Consider the following 13,628-nt stretch of genomic DNA (forward strand, 5'->3'; position numbering starts at 1 on the left):
CATCATCTTGCACTTGTCAGTGTTGAATCCCATCCTATTCTCATCTGCCCACCCCTGTAACCTGTCTAGATCTAGTTGTAGCCTGTCCCTCCCTTCTAGCATGCCCACTTCTCCCCACATCTTAGTGTCATCTGCGAATTTGAACAAGGTGCTGTCTACCCCCTTGTCCAAATCGCCAATGAAAATATTAAACAGTGTGGGCCCGAAGACTGAGCCCTGGGGGACCCCCCTGCCGACATCCCTCCAGGTCAAAAATGATCCATCTACCACCACTCTCTGGGTGCAGCCCTCCAGCCAATTTGCGACCCACCTGACTGTGTAGGCGTCGACAGCAAAGACACCTAATTTTTAATGAGAATGGGGTGACAGAGACAGTGTCAAAGGCCTTCCTAAAATCCAGAAAGACTACATCCACCGCAACACCCGCATCCAAGGCTTCTGTGACCCAGTCATAGAAGGCCACCAGGTTGGTCTGAGAGGACCTGGCTCGAGTGAACCCGTGTTGGTTGCCCCTAAGCATAATCTCCCCTGCTGTCCCTCACAGATGTGCTCCTGGATAATTTTCTCAAAGAGCTTCACCAAGACCGAGGTAAGACTAACAGGCCTATAGTTTCCCGCGTCCTCTTTCCTCCCTTTTTTCAAAATGGGAACCACATTGGCCTGTTTCCAGTCATCAGGCACCTCACCAGAGCACCACAAGTGCTCGTAAAGCTGTGCCAGGGGTCCCACAATGACCTCTGCCACTTCCCTAAGCACTCTGGGGTGGGGATCATCATAACCTGCTGATCTGAACGTGTCTAGTCCCTCCAGAAGTTCCCTGACTAGGTCCTCACTGACCCTGAGCCTGGCTGCGCCTTCTCTGGGGCCATCCGGGATCCCAGTGGAGGGGATGCCCCTGTCCCTGCTCAGAAACATGGAAGCAAAGAATCTGTTAAAAAGATTAGCTTTGTCATCTGGTGCTACCACTAGATGTCCTGCAGAGGCCCCACATTATTTGGCACTTTCTTTTTACCCCCTATGTATTTAAAAAACGACTTCTTGTTATCTTTTTATAAGGATGACCCTGCTTTTGGCAGGGGCTTGAATAGATGACTTTTGAAGATCCCTTCCAGCCCTACTTCCCTATGATTCTATGATAAAGGGCCTCAGAACATTTGGGGGGGTGTTTATTTGTCTCTTGTTGGGGGACACTGGGCAAGTCACTTTGCCTCCCTCTGCCTTGGTTTCCCCTCACACTTTTTATCTGACTTTTCTGTTTAAGTCTAAGTTTTGTTGGGAAAGGGAGGGCCTCTCCTAATCTGGTCTTGAACACTGAACTCCTGGTCTCAGTGGTTGTCACCGAGACATCCTGTACTACAAACATCAATAAAACATAAGCAACTTCTTTCTAATCACCTTTCTAAATAAAAGGAGAAGGAGTATGCTGGATTCCTTAGAAAGCGGATCCTTTCTGGAAACCTCCCAGCTGAGGCCAGCCATGAAAATACATGGCAATTAACAGCGACAAAAAGCAAGAACATGCATCACTCCTATAGTGCCTTCTTTCTGCAGAAATAAATGCCTCTCCTACCAACTCATGCTCCATTAGCTCAAAGGTGCTGTGCAGAGGTCTGCACCATCCATTGCTCAAAGCAGCAAGTCTAGCACAGCCTCTTGCATGAAAGTATTAGTAAGTACCCTGTGGCAGGTGCAGAGATTCCACCTCAGTAAAACAGCCGGGTATTCATATCCCGCCGCTGTTTCCACCACGTGAGGCGGGCCAGTAGGGGGTGCTCCTGCGTTAAGCCGCCCACCTCCCTGTGCCCGACCACCTGCCAGGCTCTGAATGCCTCCCTAGGGGCGCCTTATGTTCGGCCGACCCCTCTCCTGGAGCACACTCGCTAGTCTGGGGGTAACGTGCTGCCACCACCCCGAGACGGGACTGTCTCGGCCCTGCGTCCTCAGGGAAGCACAGGCCTAAGAGTTCTACGGGTACTTGACCCAGTACAGGCACTTGGGGCACTTCCCCAAGTCAAGGGGCAAAAAGTAAAGTGTCCCTTAGTCCGCAGACCTAAGGGGTCTCTTAGGCATAATTTAGACCCACCCCTCAATAAGTCTCCTACACCAGTCATAAAAGGAGAACTTTACTGATTACAGGGGTAGGGTAAACTGGGGTACAGGATTGAGCAATATCTTAGAAATCCTAAAGAGCAAACAGTGTGGCTGAGGTAGCCTTTTGATCACGCATCTGAGTTACTGCCAGCTAAATATCTAATCAGATCTCAAGTAGCTTACTCACAAGCATCTTCCAGAGGCCGGTGAAGTTTCCCTTTGGAGGCAGGTGGCTTCTAGCTCGTGAGTTTGGGGGAGAGAGCCAATTTTAGATGGTCATGCTCCTCTGCTTGGCTGCTGCCTCACCTCATGGCCGAAGAGAGAGCCCACCTTCTTCCCCCCCCCAACTTATATAGCCCCTGTGACCTCATTCACCTGGTCCAGTGGAGGTCAGCCCCAGTTGGCTGTCAGCCAACCAATTTGAAATACATCACCTGTTACCGGGCAGATTCCAGCTCCCCAGGTAGAAACCCCTTACCCAGGTAACTGATGCAAGTAACATAGGCAGAGGGAGCAGGTTTCCCCCCCCTCACTCAGGAATGCAGCCAGCTCAAGTTACCCAAATAGACAGGCTGAGGGTGCGGTCCCCTGTGTGCAGGGCCTACCCTAATCAAATGGTTGCAGCTCAGAGATTTTAGTCACAGTGTCACAGGGCAGAGATTTTGGGGAGAAACCAAGGTGGCTTTCTGCCACAGGCCCTGCCCCATGTTCAACTGAAAGCTGGACAGAAACCAGCTATAAAGTTGTTACATATTTTCAGGTCCTAATTTTGTAGCTGGTTGTCTCTTTCCATTAGCTGGATGGACATTTTTGTGGCATGATAATTACTTTGGATGTGTGGCCAGTGTTACTTTGCATGTATAGCTAATCTAAATTTACTGCACAATTAACCAGTTAATTGCATAATATATGTAACATGTGGCAGGGGCCTACAAGTCAGCCAAAGTTGACCCTTGAGCTGGTTTGTTTAGTTCAGTGGTTTTTAGTTTTTCTGGACACAAAACACCCTTTACCACCTTTGTGAATTGAGTATAGGGTGGCCATCATGGAGGACAGTCCAATTGTCCTCTGTCCTCTATTGATACCAAACCAGATGCCTTTATGTCCTCTATTTAAGAGAAAAATAGAGGACATAAAGGTGTCCGGTTTCATACCAACAGAGGACAGAGGACAACTGGATTGTCCTCTATGATGGACACCATAATTGAGTAGCACCCCATTTCAAAAACTAATATATTTATTGTAGTGTTTGCTTAAAGAAGAGATGGGAAGAAGGAGGAGAAATTGGCATTTATCTTCTCAAGCTTATTTCCTCTATCTCCAGCACCCTTCAAAAGCTGTCAGGGCACCCTGGTTGAGAATCACTCCACCACCCTGATCCTGAGAAGCAATCTGACTTGGCCCAGACATGGTACCAGATAGCATGGCCTCCTACACCAGTTTCTCCTAAATCCTGTACTTAAATATGACCTCCCATTTCCTGATGTTAACCCCTCCCAAAGGTGTTATTTTCTTTCCATATGTTGTTTCTCTCCTTTCTCTCTCTCCCTCTTTCTCTGCAGATTCTCTAAGGGCAAACCTATTTAGCTGGTCAGGACCACTCTGCCATTTACAACACTTAATTAACTAGCCCCTAAAATAAATAAAAGCAACACCTTAGCCCAACACTGGCACAAGTTTGCCAGGTCTCAGAGGGGCTGATCACACCATGTACTGGGCCTACAATGTTCAACGTGAAAGTCAGCACTGGAGACATTTTCTTTCTGTCATTCCCTCTCTCTCTTTCTGTCCATTTGTCTTATTTTGTCTTAAAGGAAACAACATTGTATTGCAATAATGGTAACTATCACTGTCTTTTCTCTTTAGGCAGTTAAAAATCTCTTTAGCACCATCGAAAAGACTGTTGAGTGGGAATTTCCCCTATAAACAACTCAGTATATATGAAAGGAATAAGGAAACAGCTGTAGGTACAGGTAGCATTTTACATTTCAAACCTTTTTGCCCATTTTTATTTTTTCCTAAGTCGTTAAGAAAAGGTTACCAAGATTTTAGAGATGATTGTGAGAATGAGATAGGGCAGCAGTAACTTGAAGTGAAACCACAGACCACACAAAACTGTTTAATGTTGTAACAGTGGAGAAGGGTTTTATTTAGAGCTGGGTGACTAATGGATTTTTCATTTCAGTGGATGAACTGAAAGAGTAGGGGAAAAACGTTTGGTTCAGATAGTACCGACACAAAAGTTAATCAGGTCTTTCAGTGCGAAGGGGGTGGGGAAGAAAAAAAATTGTTTTGAGTCAACTGCAAGTATTTTGTTTGACTCAAACAAAATGTTTCATTTTGGCTTGGGGCATTTAACCAATTTTTTTGCCCTTTTCTTTTTCATTTTATTTTAGCTACAAAACAAAAACATTTCAACATGAAAACTCAAAAGAAAAAAAAAAAGGTTCAGCTTGAAAATGCCAAAGCAATATGTCTTGGCACTTCCAAGGTGAAATATTCCATTTGCAAAACCCTGAATCCAAAGGCTTCAAAATTTAACAATTTTTCTCTTTTTCAACCAGAATGATTTTGCTCTATTCAGCCTGAATTTACAAATCGTTTTGGTGTCTCCAAAATGCCACTTTTGAGTAATTTCACTGTGCCTTGCAAATATGCCATCTAGCATTCATTTTATCATTTTAGCTCACGCTGGACTTACAACACCCACTTACCAACCCAAGAAGAATCAGACACCTCCATCTTAGTGTCATAGATTGCCACTTCCTTCCCTACTGATGGCACATGTGGGTTTATATTTGAGCTCCGGTAATAAATCGCACTAATGTATATATGCAGACCAAGGAATTCAAGTCTTCATGGCTTGAAGCCTGTACTTTCCGTGCCAGACAGCAACATTTAGGAGACACCAGTACTACCATTACAGAACAGGGGTTAAGTCCCCAAAATAGCTTTGACCTGATTCCCTACTACTCTTTTTTTAGAAGAGCTCGTCGAATGATTCTCCTGAACAAAAGTGTTTGCTCTCGAGAAGGCAGGTGTGTAGGACAATAGGAAATCCAGTTTCTTACCAGGCGGGAGTTTGTAGCGTTGGTATCATCCTCGGGCATGGGCAAGTAGACTGCCAGCGCCACACAGTTGGCAAAGATGGTCAGCAGGATAATGATTTCGAAGGGTCTGAGAGTAAACGTCAAGGAGAAGCACAGAGCTAAGGTGTCCCTGTTTACACAGCGATCACTAGAAACAGCCTCATCATCTGGTATAATCACACAAACCAGCCATACTTACAAAAAAGTTGGTTGAGCAACTTGAGTGGCAGGTCAAAGAACATGGGTGCACTAGCAGGGCAACGGGGCTGCTGAGATACCCTGAGGCCCAAAAACATGGAGTGCTTTCAGTCAGGTCTGAAGCCCATGGGCAAAAAGTAGGGGCCAGGGCATCAAGGCAACAACAACACAGGAAGGGGCTGTGGATCAGGATTGAGGGGCATCAGCAAAGGGGCACGTGTTTTGCTCACAGAGCGCCTGCCTGTCCGTTGTTTTTGTTGCTCTCAGCCCCTTGAATATCTGATACCAAAATAAGAAAACAAGGTAAAAGGAAGGGACCTTCTCCCCTTACTGCTCTACAGCTGTAAAGCCCAGGGTCCCTGTAAGGGGGTGAGGGAGCTAAGGAAACGAAGCACATTTACAGCCATGTCAAAGCTCTGTTCACTCTGCTGGACAGCCCAGAAGACAACACAAGGATTTACTCCCCATCTGCAGCAGGCAAAGGGGGAGTTTTGGGGTTCTCCTCTGCTGTGATCTGGGTTGCATATATGGAGGCTGATTAGAGAAAACAGGGGGAGCTGGGGGAGGTGATGCCAGCAGCATACTGGGGGCAAACAGCTTGGTCTTTGTGCATTATCTCTACTTGCCTGCTGTCTGGTAAGAGTCAGTCTAGGGCAAGGGGTTTGATGTGCATAGCAAGAAAGCAGGACTTTTTCCCCTGGCTTTGCCACCTAACTGCTGCAGGACCTCAAGCAAGATATCTCATCTCCCTTGCACTCCCCTTTTCCTTCATGCCCTTATTTAAGCTGTAACCTTGGGATAGGAAATGGCTGCACGGAGCCGAGTATGGGTATGGCCACATCTCAGGGGGATGCATAAGGTGATATAGTGAAATGAAATGGGGGTGGTGCTGGAGAAGGTGAGGTGTGCTCAGTCATTGGCCATGCTGTTTGTATGAAGCAGCTAGAAACCTGCAGTGCTCCCAAGTGACGTGGGTGGTCAGCACACCTGTTTTTAGCAGCTTTTGAACTGATGTTCCCTAGATTTGAAGGCCAGAAATGGGTATTATGAGCATTGCATCCGATGCCCTGTGCAGCACAGACCAGGGGATTCCACCCAGCACCTGAACTGCTGCAAAGCTTTTAGGAAAATGCCCTGTCCTGATGGAAAGGATTCACGGGGGGCAAGAACTGACCATGCCCTGTGGCAAGCAGCTTCAGTGGCTAATGGTTACTTTCACTGCTGTAAACCTGTACCTTCTTTCCAGCTTGAGTTTGTCTCACTGCACTAACTGGCCTTTGAGTCTCATCCTAATGTGATGATTTCTCTTAAATGTGTGCTCTGTGCTGGCACTATCCAGGCCTGTCTTCCTCTCTCTCTGACTTCTGTACCAAGCCTCCAAAGCACAGAGGTGATCTCTGCAGGGCTCCACTTGCAGGCTCCTCAAATCATGTCTGCTCTAAATTTCTTTGCCAAAAATGGGATGCTGCAGAGGAATCTGGCTGGCTTGTGCCAGCATCCAGTCCTCAAGATTGGACATGAAGTGTGTTTTTATACATCGTCTGGAAGAAGGGGGTGGGCACTTGAATTACAGCAGCCCTGACAGCAGCTCTAAATAAAATGCCCAGAGCGTCTCCTGCATCAGCGTCCCTGCACTTCAAAATGGCAGTGGGGTTGCTTTATCTAAAGTTCCTCAAACAAGCTTTAGTTAAAGCACCCATGGCAGGAGTTTTGCCTGTCAGCAACTAGGGGTGCAGGGCCCCAGAGGCCCCCTGCACCGATCCCTCCACAGCTGGCAGGCGTCACAGCAGGGGCCACCATCCCTGCAGCTGTCACCCCGCTGCGCCTTAACACAGTGTCACCCGTGGCATGAGTTTTGCTTGTCCCCAGCTTGAGGGGCAGTTCTCCCCAAACCCCTGCACTGATCTCCTTGAAACTTGGCAGGCTTTGTGGCCTCAGTAAGAGCTACCAGCCCTGCAGTTTTGACCCCGCCGTGTTGTGACATATAGATGTAACAGGGGTTTGACTTTCAAGAATTTGGGGTACAGATCCCCCCAAACCCCTGTACTGATCTTCTTGAAACTTAGCAGGTTTTATGCTCTCAGCAGAGGCTACCAGCCTTGCAAGTTTCATCCAAATCAGACAAAAAAACCCCCAAAGTTATAGATATTTCCTTGATTCCCCATTATAACCTATGGCCAGATCTCCAAGGTGGCTCCGAAGCTTTGGAGCCGCTTCAGCCAGATCGAAGCGGAAACCCAGTTGGGAGCTCCAGGTCCGATCGCGGTCATCCAAAGCGGCCTGATCAAATCGCTGCCGACTAGCACAGGCCTACAGGCTTAGTTAATCAAGTCTGCTCCGACGTGCTGTAATTACAGTGTGTTGGAACAGCTTCCCGGCTCGTGTACAGGTACCCTAAGGCATGGCAACACGGCTGCCCCAATGAGGTCCTTGTCTACAATTCACATCCTTCATGGATCAGACACAGCCTAAGTCTCTGCCCATTGGAGAATGGAGCAAGTCCCTTCTGTTTTCTCCGTCATCTGCCTGGAGAGGGATGTGCAATGGGGGAGGAGGTGAGAAGGAAGTTGCCTCTAAATTAGGATTCAATGCATTCTGCATCTATTTAACACACATTCATGTCCCCAGCAATGACTGTGACGGGCATGTTGTGAGAACTAGAGCATGAACACCGCTCATTTTGAAAGTGCAAGCAACACTGAGGCTAGTGGTTTCCACGCAGGGACGTGAAGGGATTTGCCTGTGGCCTCATGAGTCAGTGGAAGAACTGAAAGTAGACCTCAGCACCCCTAGGTACAATCTTATGTTCTGGGAACGAGGCCACAATGCTCCTGACATTCAGCCATCCATAAAATCCCTTTCTAGGGAGAAGCAAAGGTGATTAACTGTGTAATGGCCCAGGAAGATGAAGTGCTGCTAGAGGCAGTAGGACTCTTACCTCCTTTCACAGGGGCTGCTGCAGCTGTGGCATGAGCTCCACAAACACAAGTCATGGCTGTGGCAGCCCAGGACCGTTGCCCACCCCTGGTTAGGCTACTAAGTACTATACACCATATTAACAAGACCAAGTCCAATACTTTGGAGACAGATTAAAAAAAACACTATGTATCCCAGCATGCTTATTTTCCAGGGAGTTCAGAAACAAGAGACAACTGCAGCTTGAACATCCCATGTCTCAGACCCATTTCACCTTCTGTGCTCACAAGTAATCTTCTGAACTGCTAGAAATAAATGACATGAGGAAGAGAGAACAAATCTCTCTCTATTTGCTTTCGTACTTTGGGCCACATCCTTAGGGGGTGCAGATCAGCAGTGCTCCACTGAAGTGAATGGGAGTCCCACAGTTTTACACCAGAACTGGCCATTTCAATGCACTTGGTTCTCGTTTCCTAGTTTCTGACCCATCAGCCTCAGCAAGGGAGGAAAAGAAGCTCTCTGCAATAGAAACAACCACCCAGACGTGTCATTTATGAAACTGGCACTTTTGAAGAAATTGGATAGCTTCCACTTGAGAGGCCAGATCTCACCTGCATTTCAGGTACTGCTGTCATCATTAACCAGTCTCTGCTTTTCCTGGAAATTTGTGTGAGCAGCAAATCTCAGCAAGTCAGAGGGGGGATATTCTTGTGGCTCAAGGGAATCGGTGGGGATCTGCAAGAGCTGAAATCTGTTCCCAACTCTATCCCAGGCTCCCTGCGTGGTCTCTAGCAAATCACCGAGGATAAGATTTTTAAAAGTGCCTTCATTCCTAGATACTGCTTTTGTGCCTCCATTCTCCAGCTGTGGAGTGCAGCTAATGACACTCCCCTATCTTACCATGGCATTTCCACCAGGAAACTATATCTATTCATGTTTTCTAGGTGCTCAGATATTAGTGATGATGACAGGCATGCAAGCAGGTACCATGAAGTCCTATGGATCATTAGATAGCATTAGGGAAGAGAATCCAGTCTAACCCTCTGACTACTACTGTCGAAAACAAACCAATCCAACCTCACTTCAGCAACCCATGGATTAAATTTCCCTGATTTCCAGTGCCTGTCATCAGTGTGTAGGCCAGTTTTACGCATCTAATATGCAGGTTACTGACAGCTACTTGTTACTGCAAATACTCTGCATGCTTTGCTCCATAAATTAGTATTGACACCTTCATATGATCACGTAGTTGGCTTTTCTAATCCCTTTCAATCAAGGATCTAAAAGAGAGCATTTCCCCTCTATAATAAAGTATTTTGAGACCTATGGAGGGAGAGCACTAGATGTTATGGCTCATGATGACTGTAAGCCTTTCACCTCTTGAGCTACTCTAGAAACCCTGCCTGAAGGAACTACTTTCAGTTCTTCCACTGCTGTTTTCTAGAGAAACTGAAGAAAGTGACACCAAGCTTAAGTGACTTGCCCAATGTCCCACAACGATTCAGTGCCAGAAGTGTCATTAGAATAATCCTGACTCTCATCCCCAACTTTTAACCACTCCACAGTAATTCACAAAGGAAAGGAGGCTGGGGCCATCCCTGGGCTTGTGCCATTTGGGGATCTGCATTTTTTCCTCCCAGCTACTTATCTAAAGAATATTTGTAGTGATTGGAACAGAGGCCTGGGAGCCAGAACCCCTAGGACCTATCCCTGATTCTGGCACCACCTTGCAGCATGGAAGTCACTCAGCCTGTTTATGAGGAGGTCACTAGGGATGTCAAAACAGCCCCAACCTAGCAAGGAAGTGTGCATCAGACAAAATAAACCATTAAAGGCACTCCTGATCTTTTTGGTGCAAGGTTTTGCAGTGGTTATACCTCCAGAATCACAGGAAAGTAGGGCTGGAGGGGACCTCAGGAGATCTTCTAGTGCAACCCCCTGCTCAAGGCAGGGTCACCCCCTTCTAAACACTGGCAAATCTATCTAACCTATATTCTTAAAAGCTTTGTGAACAAAACTTCACTTGCTACTACCAGGCATAATGCCAGGCATATCAAAAATATCCTTTAACTTGCCAAAGGTAAAGCAGGGGGACGATGGCACTGTCAGCGTCCTGCCACTGCAAGGATAGGAAAATACACCTGAAAGACCCAATAAAGAGGACCCTGATGTCCATGAAAGAGGAAGGAAAAATACACAGAGTCCACGGCAACCAAACCGTGGGGTAAAATTTCTTCCTTATCCCAAACATGGTGATCAACCTAAGATTGAGCAGAGAAGCAAGTCCCTCTGACCCAAGAATCTCTGGAGTTTTTAAATGCTGGCAGGAGCACTGGCACACCCTGATCAAAACCCCCAACCTTGGATGCTGGCAGCACCCAGTGCTTTTGAAGGTGATAAAACCTCTGAGACTTATAGCAACTGAAGGGGGGAAATTCCCAGGAAGCCCAGAATCATAGGGGAAGGGGGCGATCAAACACCCTCTGCTCTGCACTGCAACCTGGGAAGAGCAAACACAACTCCACATATCACACACTCTGACTGGAGAACTCCCCTTTCCACCATCCTATCCCCTCCATAAACATCTCCCAGCTCCTTTAATCTTCTTTCATAGCCAAGTCGGTTATAGAGCTCTGCTCCATTCTCCTGCTGCTGAGCATGGGCTTTTCCAATTTCCACCTGCTCTGGGATGTAGAGCTCTTCCCATGGTCTCCCTCCCCACACCCAGAAAAAAACCCTCCTTCAGGCAGGAATCCTAAAATGGCAGTTCCCTTGGGAACACTCTCGTCTCCCTTTCCTCAGAGGGTTTCCTTTCAGCTAGGAGCAGCTCCACCTCCTTCTCCTCCAGCAGGAATCTCCTCCATTTCAGGGCAGGTCTGCACTGCAGAAAGATGCACCTACAGCACATGTGCGCATAACCAAGCAAGGTACAGTCGGGCTATTTGTGGACTGGACAGAAAGCAAAGGCTTCAGCTCAAGCCTGGGTATTACTGGTGGCTGAAGCCACAGCTACTGTAGCTTCACTGCTACCGGTACCCCCGTGTACTAGATTGAGGATGGCTTTCACAGCCTGACAGGTGCTGCAATCATTCCTCCAACTACAACAAAGACAGAGCAGGGTCTAACTAAGACCAGAATTTGCCCAGTCCTTATACACATGCTACAGTACAGAGTTGTAAGGTAGCAGGCTAGGAAGCAAACTTTGACCTGTGTCCCTAATCAGTTAGTCTAAATGAGACCTGTTGGCATTATTGCTGGGAAAGGGGAATTTAGTCCTTAAGGGGCTTCTCCGTAGACTCTTCTCAGAGGGCTTCACTCCAGGGCTGAAGGGTGCAGCTCATCTCCAAGGCAAGCCGACAGGCTGCTCTGGGGAGCACGAGTGGAAATTTCTGGGCTATTGTGGAGCAGCAACATTGGGAACTCAGCTTAGATTCAAACCAGCTCAAAGTCCAGGATCAGCAGATGTAGGCCTGCTAATGCAGATACATAGATTTCATGGACGTTGGGGCTAGAAGGGACCTCGAATATCATCATGTCCAGCCCCCTGCCCCAGGGGCAGGAAGTCAGCTAGGGTCACAGGACCCCAGCAAGATAAACATCCAAGCATTTCTTGAATAAGTCCAGAGTAGGTGCCTGCACCACTTCTGGAGGGAGTCTATCCCAGGTCTTGGGGGTTCGGACAGTAAAGAAATATTTTTCTTATGTCCAGCCTAAAATGGTCTTGGAGGAATTTATGACTGTTGGTCCTTGTTTTCCCTTGGGGCGCTCCGGTGAACAGACTTTCCCCCAGATCCTGATGTACACCCCTTATATATTTATAGGCAGCCACCAGGTCCCCCCGAGCCTGTGCTTTTCCAGGCTGAAGAGTCCCGTGGCTCTCAGCCTCTCTTCATAAACCCTGCTCTCTTGCCCTCTGATCATGCACGTGGCTCTCCTCCGGACTCTGTCAAGCTTCTTGACACCCTTCTTGAATTGCAGAGCCCAGAACTGGATGCAGTACTCCAGCTGCGGCCTCACCAAGGCTGAGTACAGCAGGAGGATGACATCCTGAGATTTAGTTGAGAAGCATTTATGAATGCAAGCCAGAGTTTGGTTAGCTTTACCAGCTGGGACATCGCATTGGTGGCTCATGTTCACCTTGTGGTCAATCATGGCCCCCAAGTCTCTTGTCTAAGACCTTGTCATTTAGAGTCGGGGTGGGGGGAGGGGTGCTCATTTGGCATTAGGCTGAGAAACACAAGAAAAAAGGTTTATAATGAGAAAGTCTCCAGGGCTCACATCACAATAATTCTCCCTGCTCTGCCCACATGCTCCATTCCCCATTCTTTTAGGATCTCATCCAAGATCTTGGAAGCCAGCAGAAAGATTCCCAATGATTCCAGTGGGCTCAGGATCAGGGTTTTTACAGAATATAATACTCATGTGCCCATAGAGATGCATTTTCCTTCCCCCTGTAGCAGCAGCACACAGTTCTCCATTCATTTCAATAGGCAGCATCCTCAGTTACACATTCACCCTAATTGGGAATTTTAACTTGTACTAAGATGTGCTCAGCTCCTCCTGTATCTTAGGCTGTTTCTGTCCCAGAAGCTAGATGTCTGCACAGGCAGCAGCTGCTCCTTGTCCATAAATAGCCTAGTAATTAGACCACTTGCCCAGGGCATGCGATTCCTGGGTCCTAGCCCCCACTCCCTGCCTCAGAGGGTTTGAACCCACTCCTCCAAGAGAGAAGAGCCATGGGATCAGAACAAGAAAGAGGGAGCATGAGTCTCTGCTCTGGGGCAAAGGATCCTGCCCTGGAACGAAGGGAGCTCTGCTTCTGGCCCCTGCTCCCAATACTGTTCAGCAGTTTCACACAATGAATTTTTAATGGCCAACTGCATCATGGACACTAAATTATCTTCGGAGTCATTGGCAACGTCAGTCATACCCCTGTTCTAGCTTCGTGGAGTGCTGGCCCAGTGGAGCTGCACCAGTATAAATGGGAGGGGACTTTGGGCCACAGTGCACCAGGCAATCTAAAAACAGATCACCAATGCTAGCAGGCCCCTCCTGTGGAAGCTGGAGGTGTAGTAAGAGGTGTTGCAGGAAAAGAGCTATTTTTAGGAGAGATTTGATAATGGAGAGTCAGCCACTGTCCCACAAAACAGGCTGGGACAGACAGAAGACTGGGGAAAGCTGAATACTGTGTATACGTGGGCTGGTTTATTTCCTGAAAGGAAAGTCAGGGACTTGGAGGTTTGCTATGACTAATCCACCCGGCTTCCATTTCCTTTCCCAAAACACAGGCAGTTGCTCCTTCCTGCTAGGGATTTTGGGCCATATCTTCCAAGG

The 13,628-nt window shown here is 47.6% G+C and overlaps 1 protein-coding gene across 1 annotated transcript in view; it reads right to left on the reverse strand.

Annotated features, from left to right (window-relative positions):
- CACNA1S (calcium voltage-gated channel subunit alpha1 S) overlaps nt 1-13,628 on the reverse strand; it is a 94,234-nt gene that overhangs the window by 73,094 nt on the left and 7,512 nt on the right. Inside the window, exon 2 of the mRNA XM_019546348.1 lies at nt 5,163-5,268. Within this exon, the coding sequence (XP_019401893.1) occupies nt 5,163-5,268 (106 nt within the window). The remainder of the gene's footprint in view (nt 1-5,162; nt 5,269-13,628) is intronic.

The sequence above is a fragment of the Crocodylus porosus genome, unplaced genomic scaffold (genome assembly GCF_001723895.1).
Source record: "Crocodylus porosus isolate Cpor-Errol unplaced genomic scaffold, CroPor_comp1, whole genome shotgun sequence".
Taxonomy (NCBI): domain Eukaryota; kingdom Metazoa; phylum Chordata; order Crocodylia; family Crocodylidae; genus Crocodylus; species Crocodylus porosus.